The sequence below is a fragment of the Gossypium arboreum genome, chromosome 5 (genome assembly GCF_025698485.1).
Source record: "Gossypium arboreum isolate Shixiya-1 chromosome 5, ASM2569848v2, whole genome shotgun sequence".
Taxonomy (NCBI): Eukaryota; Viridiplantae; Streptophyta; class Magnoliopsida; order Malvales; family Malvaceae; genus Gossypium; species Gossypium arboreum.
In genome coordinates this window covers 85,999,605-86,021,678 of record NC_069074.1, presented here as the reverse complement: position 1 = coordinate 86,021,678, position 22,074 = coordinate 85,999,605, and the positions used below count along the sequence as shown (strand labels likewise).

Genomic DNA, 22,074 nt, shown 5'->3' with positions numbered 1-22,074 from the left:
TTAAATGAGCCTAAAATGAAATTTTCTTATTTTTTGAAGGAGAGTTAACATTTGTATCATCAAATGGAAATAAAGGTATTTGTAGTAATTTCAAAATAAAAAAATACCTAAAGGATGATTTTTCACAAACCCTACTAGAATCTCATATTTAAAAATTAAAATAAATAAGATAAATAAATAAAATAAATACATGAGAAAAGAATGTAGAAGATATGATGCCAAACCCACTTATATAACATATTGATGTAATTGACTGCCACTCACATTTATTTATTGAGGTAATTGCTTGACACATCCCCAAATTATAATTCTTATTTTAGGTTCATCTTCCAACTTTAAAATATTTCGATTATATCTTTAAATTATCGATATTATATCAATTAGATTCTTTTATTTCAAACCGCTAATTTAACTATTAAATGACACATAAAATTTTATACGATATAATTTAAGATAAAAGTAAAATGTTACCGTAAAACCTCAAAATCAAGAATTTTTCACATCTATTTTTACAATATTCATTTGTCTTTAAAATTTTCATTTTAGATTATGTAACATAAGATCTAACTCTTATTTTATGGTTAAATTAATAATTTTAGTGACGAAAAGATCTCATTAAAATAACATTAATAGTTTGGAGACATAGTTAAAACCTTTTAAAATTTTCGGTGCAATTAATTCTTATTTATTTGTAAGATTTATATTTAGATCAAAATCTTAATTTCTTTGAAAACTATGATCATGATAAGGCAGCACCAATTCAAAGTTGAATTTGATTTTTCTTTTTGGGTAGAGTCCATATTGCATAGATTTTGGGATTACATTCTAAAAGACAACCTAAAAGAAAATTCCAAATGATATAGACATGAGAGGAGGACAGTAAGCCAACCATTCCTTTCCCTCCATTATCAAGATTCCTTTCCTTTGAACTCTTGTAGCAGAGGCGTGTGCTTCTCTCATGCCTGCTTGGGCCCCTACAGATGCCTTCCCTTTGCACCATTTCAATGTACTTCCTCGTCTATAAATACATCAAGTGCATAGCTTTGGATATACATCGCAACTTAGCTTAACTACTTTAGAAACTCAAACAAACCTTTCACTTCTCAACTCTCTCCAATTCACCATGTCTGACAAGTGCGGCAACTGCGACTGCTCTGACAAGAGCCAGTGCGTGTAAGTAATCATCCATCCATCATCATCTTTCGACCAGTTTCTACTGTTGTATGTGATTCTTTGATTTTGTTATTGTTCCTAAGTTACCATGTTTATGTTCTGCATGTTTTTTAGCTGCATACTACTAGGGGCAAATTTAAAAAATTATTTAATGGAGTCGGAATTTAATTATAATTTTTTTCATAGATCAAAATATAAATTTATTAAGGTTGTTGTGACTAAATGCATGAGTTTGCAATCAATTATCATTGAAACTGAAGGCTTTTTTTTTATGCTTACAGGAAGAAAGGAAACAGCATGGTCATTGAGACTGAAAAGAGGTATATTAGGACTAATATTGAATGATTTAACCAAAATTGAACCCATTTGGATAAGTTACAATATACTTACCTAGAGAAGCAAAAAAAGAAGGAGCTATGTCTTGCACAGTCGAACACATATGCTTAAATATAATCTGTTGTGATATTTCTTTGCAGCTACATCAGCACTGTAGTGGTCGAGGCTGTGGCAGAGAACGATGGCAAGTGCAAGTGTGGAGATAGCTGCAGCTGCACAAACTGCACATGTGGCACTCATTAAGCAGACATAGAACCATGATGTTTTAGTCCATAGAACTATTAGGACCTAAAACTAATGAAATTGAGTTGAATAAATTGGTGTTTTGTTGTTGTTGTTTGAGACATTGAGTGTGTTTTCATGTCTGTCTGTCTTATGTCTGAGTCTCATTGTACACAATGATGGAATGGCCATATCTATGGACATTGTATGATTAATGAATTATTATCAGTATAAATCTTCTCTTTATGTTCATGTTCGATACATGTTTAAACAGGGATAAGGAGATATAATCTTCATATTTATTCATATTGGACATATATTCTTACCCAAACACTCACCCAAGCTACAATAAAACATTTTTTAAAACAGTTCTATTTATTATTTCGAATCAGTACTAAAAACAAGTCCATGGTAAGAAAAAGTAGTTAACACTTAAAAAGTAACATAAAGGATGCACTAGGTGCTACATCTCAATGGCAATTGTTCTTCTGAATCCACCGGAAGTTCCTCATCTATCACAGACTCTTTGAATCTCTTCGGAAGAAAATATCGACCACCGAGGCGCTGTTGGTAGTGTACGATCACAGCAAAGAATATACCCAACAGAATAATAACAAAGTCCCAAGCAGTTGAGTAAAAATCTGCACCATGATCTCCGTAGATGTATGAGTCATCTATATCAGCATAGTTGTTTGCTCTGTACAGATCATATCCATGTGGTATGAGGCGAACAAGGGTGATTCCTATGTAAAAGAAACGAGAAAGTGCTGGTTCTCTCAAGTTCTGGAATATGTTGAAGATTACTTGAGGAAAAAGAAAGGCATCCAGTATCAAACCAGCATAAGCTCTTGAACTCCCCAAAATGATTTCATCTATGTAGTACCAAGTTTGATATACATTCTGCCTTGACTTAACCAAAAAGGCGATAATAGCTCCGATTATGTACACCGGAACACACACATAGAGCCCCCTTTTCTCTGCAATCCAAAAGGTCTTTTTCTTTTCAGTAGAGCATCTAGCAGTCCATGAGAGCATTAGAAGACGGACTTGCAGCAGAAAAGCCACCATAGTGACCACTCTAATGATCACCTCTTTCATTTCAAGCCATGTTCCATCTCTAATCAAGATTGATCTCTCGGTATCTTGAATGAACATTGCTTCGAGGTTTAGAACCAAAGGAATCAAGTGTCCCAGTGCTAGAATAACAAGCATTAGAAGTGAAACCAAAGGACCAATGCCACGGTGCTTCCTGACATGAAAGATTTGAAATGCAACAAAGATAATTGCAAGAGTATTGGATATTACCAACATGATCATCTCGAAATCCATTCTCCAAATTGATTCCGTAGCCCAACTGCGATAATAAGCTCTTCCCGAAAACTGCAGGGGCTTGAAGGACAGAGAATCGGTTTCTTCACGTGTGCTTTCGATACTTCCTTTGATCTTACTTCTCCTGTCCGAGTTCAATGGAGGAAAATTGATTTTCACCAGGATCTCGCAATCCATCGAATGGCTTGAAAATGTTTTGTCACCTGACCTTAAATGTCTGCAGCCAACCATGCATAGGCTACCTGTTGCTGTATCATAAACTCCTTCAGCAGAAATTTGGATTTCGGTTTGAAAATATTCATTTGAAGATTCATTAAACGGATTAAGGCTACCATCCAATTCCGAACTAGGTAGCATGATACTCATTTTATAGCTGATATTAAGTAAGCCACTGCTGGAATTGGATTCAACGCCAGAACTTTTAGGCTTTGAGCTTGAGGATGGTATTAGAAATGGAAATCTCTGATCTTGCTGATCACCAACCGCAAGAGGATCCGAAGAACCCCATCCGATTCTTCCTTTGGAACCTTTGATGATGGACATCCTAAAACCCAGATTACCAGAATAGACGTCTGGATATTGTCCCATGCTGTTCCTAGTCCTAGGTTTCTTCTTTGGACATGATTTCTTCACTTCGTCCATTTCCGTGAACACATACTTCAAACCTGGAAGTTGAATTCCTCCATAACGTCCAGTATTTCGGAACTCGACCCTATCAAAGAAACCAGCTTCATTCCTAGGCTTCACACTCCAAATTTCTCCTACAATGGTGCTTGTGTTTCTGATAGACAAGATTGCTGGGAATCTTAAGCTCAACCGTGTCGTGCAGTCTCCAACATGAGACTTCTCCAAGGAGCTCGATGCATCATAGATTCGGCAAGCAATGATACAAAGCCGATTACTCTTTGCATCCCAAGATCCTTCTCCAATTAATGAAGTGTTGAGATTGGGAGAGCTATAGTATCCCTGATAGCTATCGTTCCGAAATTCTATCAGAAACCTCAAGCTTAGCCTATCGTTTGAGCACTGAATCATACTCAACGATATTACTGAAGGTAAATATCCAATACCATCACCAAATGGATTGCAACTCTTTGAAGAATTACAAGTGCCAGTATACTCCAATTGGAAAGCATTGCTTCCACCTAACATATCACAAATAGTTCGAGTTTGCGATAAGCGGAGGGACGACATCGGTTGGACATTGGTTCCCCGAGGACACCCTTCACTAAACTGTTTTGAAACCATGGTGTAAGCGTAATTTAGTTGAGGAAACATCAGCAGTGAAATTTGCTCAAAGTGATTTGGATCACCAATTGAATTCAAGCTATCCAGGGTACCAGTCACTAAGGTTTTGATAGTACTGGACTTCCTAAGATTATTAATCTTAAGAACAGCAGCAAGTTGAAGCAGTTTACCTTCTTTGGAGTAAGCATAACTCGATCCCACCATGCAAAGCTTCCCGGTAGGTCGAGACCAGAAGCCTCGAAAATCGAAGTCCAGCGTCCCACGGTCGCTTGAATCGCTTGAACTTATAACCAATGAGCTTCCAGAGGAGATACTCTGTTCATAGTAAAACGAGGTTTGAAAAATCAGGTTTCCTTCCACCATAAAGACATCATCAGCATGGGTTGTATATACGTGGTGAGTCTCGAAAAGGAACGTTTTCGATTCCGGTGGAGAGTAGGAACGTGAAGGAGGATTGTTTAGGACTTTATCACCACCACTAAAGTAACCATTTTGACGTCCAGGGAAAGGCATGATATTGAACTCCTCATCATCTGGTTTGGATTCATGAACAACTGAGTTACAGTGAACACCATAATCAAATTCACTTGCTGTGCCGAAGACTACATGAAGACATGTGAAAGAGGAGACGATAAACAAGAAGAAGAAAGCATTAATAAAACAAAGTTTCGTCCTACAGAATATGGAACTGTCCATATCTATAGACATGAATTTCTTCAGACAGCAAGATTGTGATAAAGAACTTATTGCAAAAGCTTTGAAAATGATCATAAATATATAGATATTACTCTACATCTCTCACAGGACATGGGAAATTTCGAAGAACAAGACCTTGCAAGACTTTGAAAAGTAAGAGAGGATTATAACAATGTTTTATATTTAATCCGAAGTAGGTTTTTGATCAAATCACATTATAAAATGAACACAACAAAAGAAAACTTTATATTTAATCACTAAATAATTTCTGAAAACTGATGTATTTTTTTGTAGACTCCATAAAGACCCTCAAACGTATAAACAAGACCAGAAATATGGGTGAAATCATGCCATTTGGATGTGAATGTCTTATATGAATATTTATATAATCAACACCAAAATGTTTAATTTTTTCATATATTTAAAAATCTTATCCATGAATATGAAATTCATATATGATTAATATTTACATATATATATATATATATATATGATAAATTAAGGGTTAATATATCATATGGTACTTACATTTGGCTTAAATTTTTAATTTGGTACCTAATCTTTTTTTTGTTTCAATTTGGAACCTAAATTTGGCTTCAATGTTCAATTCGGTACCCAAACTAAATGACATCATGGGGTTCAATAAATATTTGACATGTCTGCCCTTCTAAAAAAAACATAGGTACTTAATTGAGACAAAAAGAAAACTCAAGTGTTAAATTGAAAATTGAAGTTAAACCTAAGTACTAGTATGAGACAAAGAAAACTCAAGTATCAATACGAAAAAAGTCAGGTACCAAACTAAACATTGAAACCAAATTTAGGTACCAATTTGAAAAAAAAAATCGGTATTGAATTAAACATTGAAATTAAATATAGGTACTAAATAATATATTAACTTTAAAATTAAAGGAAGTCTAGAGCCATGCCTCGCCTTCTACCTCAATCCAATAACGAGTGGTGATTATTATTCTCGGCAGGTCCTACAACAGCATGACTTGACTTAAAAACTAGAGCACATCGATGCAATTTCCTGCTATTTGCTAAAAGTGGTCCAACCATTGATTTTTCAAAGGATTAAAATATGTTATAGGTCCATGTACTATTCATAAATTTAAAATTTAGTCCCTATATTTTTATTTTCAAGAATTTAGTTTTTTTACTTTTCAAATCTCAAAATTTAAGTCTAATTGTTAACACAGTTAATTTTCTTTTTGTTCAATTTAGTACCCAAACTAAACAACATCATGTACTTCAATAAATATTTTACATGCGTGCCCTAGTAAAAGAATCATAGTTACTTAATTAGGACAAAAGAAAAAACTCAAGTACCAAATTGAACATTGAAGTAAAACTTAGGTAGTTGTATGTGACAAAGAAAAACTCGAGCATTAATATGAAAAAGCTTAGGTACTAAACTAAACATTGAAGTTAAATTCAAATTCCAAATTAAACATTGAAATCAAATATAGGTACCAAATAATATATTAACAAGTTGAGAGTCAAGCCTCATGTTCTACCTCAATCCAATAATGAATTATTATTTTAGGCCCGTTTGCTATGCTTGGGCTTGATTTGGCCGAAAAAATGGGCCTAAAATTGTTTCAAGTACGACTTGAATAAAAATACTAAAACTCGACTCTGGTTTGATCTGCCCAAATTAATTTCTTTATATTATTTTTTATATATAAAAATTAAAAATATAATACATCAAAATACTAAAAACATTAAAATAAATTATTCTCAACAAATTAAAAATATATTTAGAAATATATTTATACTTAAATAATACTAAGAGTTATACTTAACAAGCAAATGCCTCTAAAATAGTAACAAAATTAATAATAAAATAATAGTTATATAATATCTAAACAATAACAATAAAATAGTAGTAATATAATAGTGAAATGTTAGTAAAAGCGGTAAGAAAATAATAAGAAAATAGTAGCAAAACAGTAAGAAAATAGCAGAATTTGTTTTTGTCTTTTTGCTTATTAGAGCCAAAATCGGGCCAAAAAGACTTACCCAAGGCTTGACCCATTCTTTTAACAAGTTTTTTTTTTTTTGTCCAAGTTCATTTTTTAGACTTATATTCTTACTTTCTTCCCTATGAGTTCGAGTCTCAATAAGAATGCTATTCTTACTGTTCATATGTTATGATATGAATATATCACACCAATTCGTTATGTATAGATGATGAGATTCCATTGATGCAGAGCCAATTCCAATAGACTTATTGGAGGGTAAACTCTCTCACTTTTTAAGTGGTACTTCGAATCTAGTTGAATAATCCGGCCATGGATAGATATATCATTGAGTTATTATTATTTTTAGGTTAATGAATTATTATTGTTATTATTATTATTATGAAAAATAGCGAAGTCAATGTGAATCAGCTTAGTCATTTTTTTTTTGTAGGTTTTGGGTCGAAACAAAAGGATTTTATTGGCAGGTCCTACAACAGTTGACTTGACTTAAAAGCTACACCAAGAGATGGATGAAATTTCGTACTATTTGCTAAAAAGGTCCAACCATTGAAGGGTTAAGTTATGTCATCGGTGTCTGCGCTATTGAAAAATTTTAAATCTAGTTCTTATACTTTTATTTCGAATAGTTTAACATTTACCTTTTAGATTTTAAAATTTTGAAATACAAAATATTTTCAAACCCTAGAATTTTCATCAAGCAAATTATTTCCTCCACCATTACCAAATCAATCTTCAAGCAAAGGAATTCAAAAAGTTTTGAAAATCATCCCTCTCCTCCTGAGTAGAATGTCAATCTCTTCATCCGATTAAGGTTTTTATGTCTTCGAATCAGGGATAAGATCTAAACTTAAATCTTTTTGTATAATTGAAAGTAGAAGAAAGTAATGGTTAAAATCATAATCATTATAATAATTTATGTTATAAAAATAATTTATATGTATTTTATAAAGTTATAATAAAATTTATATTATTTAAATCTTATTTTATTAAGTTATAATAAAAAATATTATAAAAATAATTTGCATATTATAAAAGAGATGAGTCATATTTCGTTGGATTGTACCAACATATTACATAATTTATAGCTTCATTCATGAGTCGATTTAGGATAATTCGTACTTTTAATACAATTTTATTTGTAACTTTATATTACATTAGGCTTAGTAAGCTATAAAAGAAAAAGGATCAATTTACACAATTATTTGGAAACAGTAAAAGTTGTGAACATTTAAAAGTAACACAAGGCATGGACTAGGTGCTATATTTCAATGGCAATTGTTCTTCTGAATCCACCGGATGTTCCTCATCTATCACAGATTCTTGGAATCTCTTCGAAAGGAAATATCGACCGCCGAGGCGCTGTTGGTAGTGTATGACCACAGCAAAGAATACACCCAACACAATAATAATGAAGTCACAAGCCGTTGAGTAGTAATCTGCACCATGATCTGCATAAATATATGTGTCATCTATATCAACATAGTTGTTTGCCCTGTACAGATCATATCCATGGGGTACCAGGCGAACAAGGGTGATTCCGATGTAAAAGAGTCGACAAAGAGCCAGTTCCCTCGAGTTGTGGAATATGTTGAAGATGATTTGAGGGAAAAGAAAGGCATCCAGTATCAAACCAGCATAAGCTCTTGAACTCCCCAAAATGACTTCATCTATGTAGTACCAAGATTGCCTTGCCCTTACTGCTTGGTGTACATTCTGCCTTGACTTAACCGAAAAGGCAATAATAGCTCCGATTACGTACACCGGAATACACACATACAGCTCCCTTTTCTCTGCAATCCATAAGGTCTTCTTCTTTTCAGTGGAGCATCTAGCAGTCCATGAGAGCATCAGAAGACGGACTTGCAGCAGAAAAGCCACCATTGTGACGACTCTAATGATCACCTCGTTCATTTCGAGCCACGTTCCTCCTCTAATCAAGACCGATCTCTCGCTATCTTGAATGAACATTGCTTCGAGGTTTAGAACCAAAGGGATCAAGTGTCCCAGGACTAGAATAACAAGCATGAGAAGTGAAACCATAGGACCAATGCCACGGTGCTTCCTCACATGAAAGATTTGAAATGCAACAAAGATTATTGCAAGAGTGTTGGATACGACCGACACGATCATCTCGAAATCCATTCTCCAAATCGATTCCCCTACCCAACTGCGAGAATAACTTGTTCCCAAAATCTGCAGAGGCTTGAAGTACAGATTATCGGTTTTCTCACGCGTGCTCTCGATGCTTCCCTTGATGTTATTTCTCTTGTTCGAGTTCAATGGAAGAAAGTTGACTTGCACAAGGATATCGCAATCTATCGAATGGCTTGAAAATGATTTGCTGTCTGAACTTGAACGCCTGCAGCCAACCATGCATAGGCTACCTGTTGTTGTATCATAAACCCCTTCAGCAGAAATTTGGATTTTGGTTTGCAGATAGTCATATGAAGATTGGTTAACCGGTTTGAGGCCACCATCCAATTCCAAACTAAGTGGCGGGATGCTAATTTTATAGCTGACATTAAGCAAGCCACTGCTGGAATCGGATTCAACACCAGGATTTTTAGGCTTTAAGCTTGAGGATGGTAATAGAGATGGAAATCTCTGATACTGCTGATCATCTATCGCAAGAATATCTGAAGAACCCCATCCGATGCTTCCTTTGGAACCGTTGATGATCGACATACTAAAACTCATGTCTCCAGAATAGCCATCTGGATAGTGTTCCCTACTGCTTTTAGACCTAGAATTCTTCTTTGGACATGATTTCTTCACTTCGTCCATTTTCGTGTACACATACTTCAAACCTTGAAGTTGAATTCCTCCTCCATAACGTGCAGTATTTCGGAACTCGATCCTATCAAAGAAACCACCTTCATTCCTAGGCTTCACACTCCAAATTTCTCCTGCAGTGGTGCTTGTGTTTCTGATAGACAAGACTGCAGGGAATCTTAAGCTCAACCGTGTCGTGCAGTCTCCGACATGAGACTTCTCCAAGGAGCTCGATGCATCATAGATTCGGCAAGCAATGATACAAAGCCGATTCTTCTTTGCATCCCAAGATCCTTCTCCAATTAATGAAGTGTTGAGATTGGGAGAGCTATAGTATCCCTGATAGCTATCGTTCCGAAATTCTATCAGAAACCTCAAGCTTAGCCTATCGTTTGAGCACTGAATCATACTCAGTGATACTACTGAAGGCAAATATCCAATACCATCACCAAATGGATTGCAACTCTTTGAAGAATTACAAGTGCCAGTATACTCCAATTCGAAAGCATTGCTTCCACCTAACATATCACAAATAGTTCGAGTTTGCGATAAGCGGAGGGACGACATCGGTTGGACATCGGTTCCTCGAGGACACCCTTGACTAAACTGATTTGAATTCATGGTGTAAGCGTAATTTACTTGAGGAAACATCAGCAGTGATATTTGCTCAAAGTGATTTGGATCATTAGCAGAACTCAAGCTATCCATGGTACCAGTGACTAAAGTACTAATATTACTTGAACTCTGAAGATTATTAATCTTAAGAACAGCAGCAAGATGAAGCAGTTTACCTTCTTTGGAGTAAGCATAACTCGATCCCACCATGCAAAGCTTCCCGGTTGTTCGAGACCAGAAGCCTCGAAAATCGAAGTCCAGTGTCCCACGGTCGCTTGAATCGCTTGAACTTATAACGAATGAACTTCCAGAGGAGATACTATGTTCATAGTAAAACGAGGTTTGAAAAATCAGGTTTCCTTCCACCATAAAGACATCATCAACATCGGTTGTAAATACGTGGTGAGTCTCGAAAAGGAGCGTTTTCGATTTGGGTGCAGAGTAGGAACGTGAAGGAGGATTGTTTAGGACTGTATCACCACCACTAAAGTAACCATTTTGACGTACAGGGAAAGGCATGATATTGAACTCCTCATCAGCTGGTTTGGATTTATGAACAACTGAGTTACAGTGAAGGCCATAATCAAATTCATTTGCTGTGCTGAAGGCTACATGAAGACATGTGAAAGAGCAGATGATAAACAAGAAGAAGAAAGCATTAATATAACAAAGTTTCGTCCTACAGAATATGGAACAGTCCATAACCATAGACATGACTTTCTTCAGACAGCAAGATGGTGATGAAGAACTTATTGCAAAAACATTGAGATTGATCATAAATATATATTACTCTACATCTCTCACTGGAAATAGGAAATTTCCAAGAACAAGAGCTTGCAGAAAAATTCGTATGAAAAATACTTATTTATATTTCATCACATTAAATAAAGTTTTAGAGTCAAGTCTCGTGCTCTACCTCAATTCAATAACGAGTGGTTACGATTATTATTTTAGCTAAGTCAATCCCAATGGAAATACACATATTTTTCCAGTTTTTGGGTTCAAACCAAAGACTTTTCTTGAAAGGTCCTACAGCTGACTTGATTTAAGAAACTAGAGCATAGAGAGATGAATGAAAATTCCTGCTATTTGCTAAAAAAATGTTCCAATCAATCATTTATTTTAAGAGGTTTGAAATCAACCACACATTCATTTAAATAGTGACATGACAATTTATGTGTCTCACGTTAGTCAATTTAAAAATGTTAAATTTTCAATCCACTTTTAGACTATTTGACAGAAAACATAAATTTAAAGGTCATTTTGACAAAAAATTAAATGAATGACTACAATAATTTTTTTGTAAAGTCGAAAGCTAGATAAGTAATTTTATCTTTTATCTTTTTATATTTACTCAACACAATTTAATCATGATGATATATGAACTCTTGACATAAAGAATTTTAAAATTTTAATTTTATGATTCTAGTTAAATACTCATTATATAAAATTTTAATTAATATATTAATTTTTTTATTCATATTTTGATTGTATCATAACCTAGTATTGAATTATAAATGATGGTCAAGATAGTTAAATCGGATGATGAGACATTGACTTGTTTACAAGGTTGAAAGAGTTAGATTTTGATTTTGACGAATCAAATGCCTACAATGATAAGTCATATTTAAAAACAGGGTAATATATACAGAGTAATAAACTCTTGTATTTACAAAATTTTATGTTTTTTATATATTTTGTAGATTTTTTTTTGAATTTTAGGATTTTTTACTTTAAATGCACAATAAATCTGGACAAATAGTTATTTAGATACAAATGAATCTGAATAATTATATCTTTGAAGTTTATTCTGAACATATATTTCTCTAGTAATTCTATATATTTTTATAATTTCATAAAAATAATAATATAAAAATTTAAATAAATTCCAAATTAAAAATAAAATTAATTTTTATCACTTAAGTCAAGTCAGCAAAGCAAGGGGTTTCGAAGTAGTATGAATAATACTTGTGCCCTACTTCAATCCAATCCATGTATTATTATAATTTTGGCATATAGCTAAGTCAATGTCAATCAGCATGCACCTTTTTTTCTTTTTGTGCCAAACTTTTGGGTCCAGACAAAAGGCTTTTATTGGCAGGTCCTACAACCGCTGACTTGACTTAATATCAGACACTTGAAACCTTCCACCAACTTTCGCTGTCTTTTTTTTCTGACCCGAAACTTGCTTTCGGTGTCTACAAACTACATTTTACTATTAAATTTATTCAGGGAAATAAATCTAAACAAAATTTCACTACAACTGATTGGAGCAATGAAATTGTTATTAATAGATTTCATAAATTATATATATTATATTATATTTTGTTGATATTGGATATTAGTAATTGATGAGATGAGGAGCTGGTGATGCAAGGAAGATCGATTCACCTAAATAAGTGAAGAGTTAGAGAAAAGAGAAAGGCAGAGAGGGAGGTGAGGTAGCAAAGGAGACAAGGTTCTGAAGAGTGCTTAGGGTTGCTAAAGACAGAAAGATTCTTTCTTCATCCTTTTGGAAGGTATTTATAGGAGGTCTCGTAGTCGTTGGTGACATGTCACTGACAGTACGGGCGATGGCCCGACTATATGGTTGGCTAGGTGGTAGGTTAGTTGGTACCTCTCTGACATTCCTTAGAATGAGGTGGTATAAGGTTGTTACACCTCAGTTGAGTGGTCTCCTCCTGCGAGTTAGTGTGTTCCTGCTAAAAGTAAATGGCCAAGAGGATGAGATGTCCAAATAAAGGGCCATCCGAGTGACCTTCAAGTGGAGAATAAGACAAGTCTTGCAAAGTGAAGGATCATTTGTAGGCATCTCCTAGGTTTCCTCTCGTGGTACTACGTGTCCATGGCAGGTAAACACAAAAGCACCAGAGAAAATTTCAATACCTGGCAACAGCAAAAATGCTTCAAGGTTGAAGGAAACAAGAAAATGTAGGGTTGTTTCAAAACGATGTGTTTCATAATTTGTATGCCTCAACACTTCATAGCCAGTGACACTCAAACACGTGTTTGTTGAAAATTGTTACTCATCATTGCTCTGACCCCTAATGTGTGGTTGTTTCAACCCCACATTTAGGGTGTGCTTGGTGTTGGAAAAAAATCTGGTTTGAAAATAGTTTTCTTGCACAACAGAAATTAAAATTTTGAAAACGACCCGGTTTGTAATATTTATAGCAATAAACCTTAGACTAAAGTTATACATGTGCTTTCGTATGTGCAGATCCTTAACGTTTTCTGGCTTTCAACTAAACGATCTTCTCTGCTATTCTCATACCACGAAATGTTTCGGGTGTGGGCTTGAACCATTTGAATCAAAACACAGAACTAAAAAAGTTTTATTTACTTTTGGGGTGAATATGAAATTTTCTCTTCTCAAATAAAAACCAGTAGAATTGTTATTCCGAAAAAATATATTTAATAGTTGAGAATATAACTCACTCTATTTTTTGGTAGAGTAACAATCTCTCAAAGTTCGTCATTTATGCCCTATCGGTGCCATCTATTTATAATAAAATAAGATAGAACCCTTATTGAATTGTAAAAGTTTTTTTACTAGAAAAATAAAATCCTAGTTCAATCAGGACGTAGGGAACGAAAACCCTAGTTGTAACACCCCAAACCTTAGAATCTGTATTTTGGTTGGCTAACACGGTGAATGTGATCTTGTAAGTTAGTATGTCTAATCAACAAGATTAGACAAATTTCTAGGTGGAATCACCCGGTGGATTATATCGATGTGTTTCGCAATCTAGCAAATTTTCACTTTCTAGTGTTTGGCGAACTCCTATGCTTGGCGATTCTTCCATGTGTGGACACGCCAGTGGCGAGTTCTTTTATAGCGAGTAAGTTATTCGATATTTTTATTGTTAGTCGGAGTAAGTGGGACACGTATTAGTTACGTGTCAAAATTTTAAGTTAGGAACATGTCATATTTGCAAGACACCTGTAGAACCTCATTAATTATGTCTAATTAATGGAACCGCGTGTGACTAGTGGAATCGTGTGTGCATGTAAATGATTAGGTAACCTGATATAGTGCAATTACGGGCTAATTCCTATATAAATAAGATAAAAGCTTAACATAGGATGAATTTATTCTCTATTTTTCTCTGTTCATCCTTGTTCTCTCAGAAGAAACTTAGTATGTTCTTCGCTGCATAAAAAAGGTACCAGGTTTCGAGTTAGCAACTGGTCAATTCTTAGGTCCTTCATTAGTTTAATATTAAGAATGACAGGGTGGTAAGAACCATTACTATAGGTTTCTACTGGAGGTCGATAGGAAGGAAACTTCATTTTGATTAACGTTTGCATGTTTTCGATTCTTGTTTTTACCTTGAAGTTTAGACTGATTCTTAACTTAATAGAGTGTTTAATCTTATTTAACTAAAGAAATGGGAGAAGGCCCTAGTGCAAAAGGGAAAGAACCCGTAGAATAAGTAAAGCTTTTCCTGATAATATCTTATGAGTTCCTTTCACTTGTGCTCCTGTTAAATTCCAACTAATTTCATGATAATGTTGTCTTCCAAGTAAGCAAGTTTATTTGAAATCAGTTGTGCATGTTAGTAATAACAAAATAAAATGATAATAACGATTGCGTAAGAAAGATTGTGAATTGATACTTTTCCTTAGGGCACAAGCTCCGTATCCGAGATTGTGGAAAGGGCAAAGGGTGGAAACTGTTAAGATATGATGGCAGAATGTATGGAGATTATGATTTGAAATGAGATTTACCTCTAGTAGGGCATGTAAATGCAAACCGCAATTGGTGAATGCCTTACGGGGGAATATGTAAGTGTTCGAATTAACAAGGAGAATTTATGGAAGTTCGGTTGGATATATAAATACCAAATTAAAAGAGCAATACCATGAATATGAAATCGTGGCTCTTCGAAGTGATATGTTGATCAAAAGCAAACGTAAGGAAGGGGTCCATAAATAGTCTATGCAAAGCATGCAAGTGAGTGCTACAAAAAGTTAATGCGTGTGAATAGTGCTGAGACAAAAAAGGTACCCATATGACTTATGTTTAATAGTGAAAAGTATTCGGATGAGAACTAACATTATTTGTAGTGTGAAATGGTTTGTGATTGTGACTAGACATAATTATTATTATTCGCATGAAATCTTAAGTTACTGGCGACTACATTTAGCGGCGGATTGTATCTACCAACGAATCCTAATTTTTGGTATTACCAAGTGTTGTAAAAGCTTAGTTTAAATTTACTTCTTGAAAACCCTGTTTGAAACCTTAATATTTAGTCTTGGAACTCATTAAATTCATTATGAACTTACTTAGTTCCATTACCATTTCAGGATCTGTTGAGAAAGAAGACTTTTGAAAGGACTCAGCGAGACAATGGACTCTTTTGTGAGCCTTTCATCGTTCCGTTGTAACATGTATATCAATTCGGGGTAGCCTGTGGTTTAAGTCTCTTGTAACTGAAATATGCAAAAATGAATTTGAATTTCTTTTTATAACCATCATGTATAACGAATGACTACACTTCGCCAATTTGTTTAACTTCTACGTTATGTGAATTAAAACTTTTACTCTCCCTCGATTTATGCCTTAATTCTTTTAATCTTCGGAATGACATTATGGAATATGTACATTTATTTTTTTTCTGGTTTTGTCCTGAAAGTATTATTTCACCAAACATCATTTTAAGATGAATTATTAAGATCATATTGTTTGACTTAAATGTTAAAGCCAATGTTTTTGTCATTACGAAATGATTTTTTATTTTTTTGATAACATCGTTGTTCGCTGGTCAAACAGTTGAATTGGAACCTTCTTTTACATAAGAGGCTTTTGGGTCTCTTCCATATCGACCCAATACTTTATAATTCGATCCAACCCAATATTTTTTTTTTTGTTACCCAAAATAAACTTCAATATTTATATTTAATTAAATAATTTTCTCATCCCTATTTTATTTCCGATAAAATTATGACGATTTTACCTTTGGTAAAATTTTGAGAAAATATATTTAATATTTCACAACTCAACTTTTTCACTATGGTCGAACGATTTATTTTCATTTCCGGACTTTAAAACTGCTCAAAAACATAAACACATTCTTCTGATCATTTCTAAGTAATCCATGTACATTTGCAAATGTATCATTTCTCATTTTCATTTTCATTTTGAGAAACTCATATTCATTTTCAAAATGTTTTCATTTCTTTATTTCAGAGAAAACCACAATCATTTTCTAATTGTTTCCCATTTCACTATTTCTATTCATTCCGTTCATTTTGATTCTAAAAACAGAAACGCGATTTTTAGATTTTTCAGGCATTTTGAGACCTATATATGACAAAAAAATAATAAGATAAGAGTGAGCCGTCATAGAATATTCAAGAAAATAACTCAAAAATCACCATTAAAACCGATTCTGAAGCATATTTCCATCAAAATTGAAGACTCCCAGTTGGTTTCTTATGAGATTATCATGAGTTTCTTTATTTCTTATTGTTATATTGTCTTTTGGATGTTTTTGTTTTTAAGCATGAACTAATTTTCTAAATATCTAAGAGAGATGAACCCTGTGATGAATTCTATCGTTTGATTTTTATTTTACGCAATAAATACTTAGATCTTGTTCTCAATTATGTGTGCTTAATTCTTGGTTTGATATTTCTAGCTTATTGATCCATGTTTGATGTGTTTAAATCAAAGGAGGAATAGACCTTGCTTAAGAGTAGATCTACAGTAATTGAGTGGAGTTGCATGAAATCCTAGAAATAGGATGACATAAATCTACCGAATTATTGTCAAATCTAATAGGGAAATCCATAAATAGAGTTAATGCGATAATAGAAGTTTTAATTAGAAATAAATTTCAATTAATCAACCTAGAGTTTGTTGCTCTTACTCTCGAAAAAGATATTAGCGTAATTAGGGATTTCTATGGATCAAGAAACTAAGTAAATAATTGTGTGATTTAGATTGATAGTAACAAATGAATTCTAAGTGGATTCTTTCCTGGGTATTATTTCATTTCTTGGTTGTTAATCGTTTATTTTCCTAAATTTTTCTTTGTCGTGTTCATAGTTAATTAATTTAGTTAATTTTAGTTTTCAATCAATCACTTGAATTTATCGGTTAAATAATAGAAAGACGATAATTAATAATACTTTTAGTATTCTTGAGAACGATATCTTTGTTCACCATAGCTATACTATTAATTGATAGGTGCACTTACCTTAGTCAAATTTTTAGTTGGTTTACGATTTCATCAGTTGCTATCACCAACTCAAGCATATTCATATTATCCCAACTGAAAACTAGTCATTCAAGAGAATAACATCAATTAATCAAAGCATATACTAAGTTATAAGGCATGCTTAACATTCACCTTACCATTCCCAAAACATTAATCAATTTTAACTAACTCAAATAGCCTAAGTGATAGCTTTAAAGCATGTCAAACCAATCAAAAGAAAAATCATCACTCATATAGCATCAAACTTAACTAAAATATGTATCTTTCATACCAAAGTTACATTAAAAACCAACCATTACTACCATTAACACAAAACTACCAAATATCAAAATAGTCATTTACACACTAGGAACCCTTAAGCACATGCCATACAGTCTAGACTCAAATTGAACATATAACTACTATCTCAGGATAGTGCCTGATCCTCTACTGATTCGACTCGGCAATTTTATAAGGTGAAAATCTACAATGAGGGAAAAACAACTAGAGTAATCCTCATTTGAGCTAATTGTCATAGGGGTCACGACACCAAAGTTTGGATGTTGTGGGGGTCGCGACACCAAAGTCTAGATGTCATGCACTAAAGTCTGATGGATGAAAACCTGTAGAGGCAATTTTATGTCTAAACAAACTCCGGTCATCCACATTTTGAAAGGAATTTTGATCAATATTAGAGTTGTAATGTCATGCTATTTAAAGTATGTTTATGACACAAAAAACTAAACATTCAATATTCTTATCATCATCTTTTTATTCCCTTAATCATTTTAGATCCTTAGGTTTTTTTCTTTTCTAGGTTAGACTTTATTTTTATTTTTTGCATTTTTATTTTTTAACTTAAAAAGGTACAAGGGCCTCTTGTGTTCTTCATAGTATTTAATAGATTAAAATATTTTGGTTATTCAAAATTGTAATGTGATAATTTGGGCTTTAAATTTATGAATAATTCTATCTTCCTATCAATTCCATCAACGACTTCTTCAAAATTTATTAAGCATTTCTCAACCATTACCTCTTTTGTGATTATTTGATTATTCATTTGAGCATGAAATTGCAGTGAGGCAAGAAACAACAATGATTTGGTGAAGAAGAAAAAGAGAGAGCTCTTAAGTTCACTTTTTCTTTATCTTTGGGGGAGGTAGAAGAAAAATGCTTTTACATTAAAAACTAAAACAAATAGTTTTTTTTTATGTTTTTTGTGTCATCAATGATGTCATCAACTAAGGCATTTCCACGTTGGACAAAAATATTTGTTGATATTGCTTGACGATTTTCATTAAGTTTGGTCTTACTTGAAATTGTTTGCAACACTATGGGTGAGAAAGTGAAGAAAAAAAAAGTTAAAAGCCAAAGTGAAAAACTCAGAAACATTAGAGGTGAATTTTGTAATTCTACTTTTTTTGAGATAATTGATTAAATAAGTGGAAGTTTTTTAAAATTAAGAAATGTAGAGTGTACATATTGTGTTTGCAACTTCTTTACTATCAAATGGAATATGAAAAAAAGTAAGGGAAAAATGTTTGAATTCCACACAAAAGTGAAATAGATAGAGCACAAGTTATACCTTCCAAGCCATTTCTTTCCAACTTTTATTTTATCTCCATTTGCTTTATTCCATAATTCCTTCTGAACTAACTTTCAAGGACCACTCCTTTTATTTAGGAGAAACGAAACTTAAAATTGATAATAAATTTAAAAAATTAAAGTTTAATATCAACTGAGTCTTAACTCGATTAATATGGTTATTGTTACCAATGCAGGAGGATGTGAATTCGAGTGCACTGAAGCGCATTATTCTCGTATTTATGGGTTAGGAGGGGTTTTGGGTAGTTCTAAGTATTGTGTCAAAATGAATAGATATAATCAGAACCTATAATGAGATATTTCAAAAAAAAATAAATTTTAGTAAGAAAAAAAGTAACCATTCTATATGTAGTTAGCATAATAAAAAACAAACAAACAAACAAAAAAACTCTACAAACATATTTTAGATACTAAATTTGCTTATAAATTTTTTATTATAGAATAATTATAAAAATATATCTATTTTTTATTAAGTGATAATGACTATTACATTAATAATAAAAGCATTATTAATAAAATAATTATTAGCATATTGAAAATAAAATCATATTATATAAGAAAATTGAGTTTAACATGATTAATTATTTTCATATTTAAAATAAAATCACATTTATATATATATATATATATATATATATATGTTATCTATTTAATTAAAACTTTTATTATATTATTTTAAATTTATCTAATTATATTCAATTATTTTATAGATTTAAAATTTTATTAATTAATAATATATTTGTCATTTTTATGTAGAAATTTTAAAAGATATGACTAAATTAATTAATTTCACATTAATATGCTCTTATATTAATTAATATTACTTTCATTATTATCATATAATAATATAAAAAAATTTAAATGTCAATTTAGTGGTATAATTAACAATAAAATGTATCCTCGTCAATTCAAAAGTTTTTTTCAAACTAGGGGTGAGCATTCGATCAAATTGAATTGAATGAAAATTTTCGAATTAATCAAGATGACGAGTCTTATTTTATCATCCTAATTTGATTTTATAAAATTTCGAATTGAGTCAAGTGAAATGAATTCCAGTCAAGTCGAATCGGGTGAAATTGTTCAAGTTAATTTAAAAAATTAAACATGTTAAATTAAAATCTCATTACAGTATAATTAATTCTATGTTAGAGCATATAAATTTTCAACTATATATAAATTTGAATCATTAATTAATTAATTTAGGTTGCAAAATTATTATTTTAGAAAAAATTATTTTTTAACTTTCTTTATATATTCTTTCAAATTTTTACATATTTTTTTAAAATATAAATTTTAGAATTTTTATAAATATTTTCAATTTTAAATTTATTTTAAATTTTTGTAAGTTTTGTTGAAAGAGACCAATTTGCTCATTTTCAAAATTGACAATGAACAAAATAGTATTTATATCAATCTATTATTTGAATTATTTGAGTTATTTGAATTGTAACATTCAACTCGAATCGAACTCAAAACTAGAACTAACTATTCAAGGAATAACTCAAAATTTAATTTTTTCGATATTTTTAAATCGAATCAAATTTTGTTCATTCCTACTTCAAACTCATATATATATATATATATATATATATATATAATAAATATTAATTGAGTACATATTGCAGTTTTAAAATACCACATAAACTCACTTCTATTATACCAAATAATTATATTTAATTGTTAAGAGTGGTTGGGAAAATTTTATGCTACTAGCTGTATATATATATATATATATTCAACTTTTTACAATGACCTTTCTATAGAATACCAATCTTAAAAGAAGATAGTTTTTTTTTTTTCTCAATTTGTTCTCTTCACTTTTCTTTTCTTTTTTGAATTGATGACTTCCATGAAGATAAGGAATTTATACTTTTTTAAAAGAGGCAAAGGTGAAATTCTTCATCAATCTTTCCAAGGTAGATGCTACCATTTTGATTGTCCAATGGAATATATCTTGAGAATTTCAAATTTGAGAAAACAAAATATAGGGTAAATTTTCATTAAAATAAAATTATGATATGATATGAAGAAAGAATATAATCATGTGATCATATGAATTTCAACTTAATTAAGATCATTGCTTATGACAGAATTCAAATACTTTTAAGACCATTTTTTTAATTATAAGGTATTTAATTAAGTTTTTTTAATAATTTTTTATCTTTAGTTCCTACAAACTTTTTAAATTTTATTTTCACCTATCCAACACTAAATTTTTAATTGAGTAAACTACACTCTTGATCACCTTAAAATAGTTTTGCATCTATTTTAGTTATTCTAAATTTTTTATTAATTTAGTAAATTTAATTAAGAAAATTACTTAAATTGGTCAGTGTCATTAAAATTTTGTTAATTCACTAGCTGATTATTCATGTGCCATTTTTTTTTCTTTTGACTAAAGTTAGGAACTTCTTTATAATTAGTCCAAAACACTTTCTTTTGGTTTACTTGTATTGGAACCCACCAATGTTTGAAAAGTCAAATGGGGTGAGCACCGAAAGTAGAAAGTAATATTGGTTGGCAAGTTGGTTAAAAGTTGGCATGAGATAATTGCAATTTTGGTCCCTAATTGTATAGGGATATTGCAAGTTGATCCTTGAACCTCAACTATAAATAGCCTAACCATTGCTTACTTTCTTCATCCCATAATTGCCATTCTCTACTTAAGGCATTATTCTCTCTCTCTATTTGTAAATTTCACTTGTAATTTTGGAGTGAAATATATTTGGTAGTGCCCGAAGACGTAGGCAAAATTTGCTGAACCTCGTTAAAATTCTGGTGTTCTTTATTATTTGTTTTGCATATTTTGTGAATGTGATTGTAGTGATTTATTGTGCTATTAAATTACGATAGAGGGATATTCTGGCTAGGAAAGACTTGGT

At 32.0% G+C, this 22,074-nt stretch overlaps 2 protein-coding genes and 1 long non-coding RNA gene across 3 annotated transcripts; 1 reads left to right on the top strand and 2 right to left on the bottom strand.

The window, feature by feature from the left end:
* Window positions 1-811: 811 nt before the first annotated feature.
* LOC128292981 (uncharacterized) lies at window positions 812-1,496 on the top strand. Its single transcript, XR_008282989.1, has 2 exons — window positions 812-1,173; window positions 1,455-1,496. It is a non-coding gene; the product is annotated as an uncharacterized LOC128292981 (long non-coding RNA).
* A 691-nt stretch (window positions 1,497-2,187) lies between these two features.
* On the bottom strand, window positions 2,188-5,004 carry LOC108458789 (uncharacterized). The gene has a single exon (XM_017758185.1). The coding sequence runs from the start codon at window positions 5,002-5,004 to the stop codon at window positions 2,188-2,190; it is 2,817 nt and encodes a 938-aa protein (XP_017613674.1).
* A 2,994-nt stretch (window positions 5,005-7,998) lies between these two features.
* LOC108458790 (uncharacterized) lies at window positions 7,999-11,395 on the bottom strand. Its single transcript, XM_017758186.2, has one exon. The coding sequence runs from the start codon at window positions 11,154-11,156 to the stop codon at window positions 8,244-8,246; it is 2,913 nt and encodes a 970-aa protein (XP_017613675.2). The 5' UTR covers window positions 11,157-11,395; the 3' UTR covers window positions 7,999-8,243.
* Between the last annotated feature and the right edge of the window lie 10,679 nt (window positions 11,396-22,074).

Bases quoted from the DNA above. Each gene is read 5' to 3' on its own strand.
- LOC108458789 (XM_017758185.1), bottom strand. From the start codon at position 5,004: ATGGACAGTTCCATATTCTGTAGGACGAAACTTTGTTTTATTAATGCT.
- LOC108458790 (XM_017758186.2), bottom strand. From the start codon at position 11,156: ATGATCAATCTCAATGTTTTTGCAATAAGTTCTTCATCACCATCTTGC.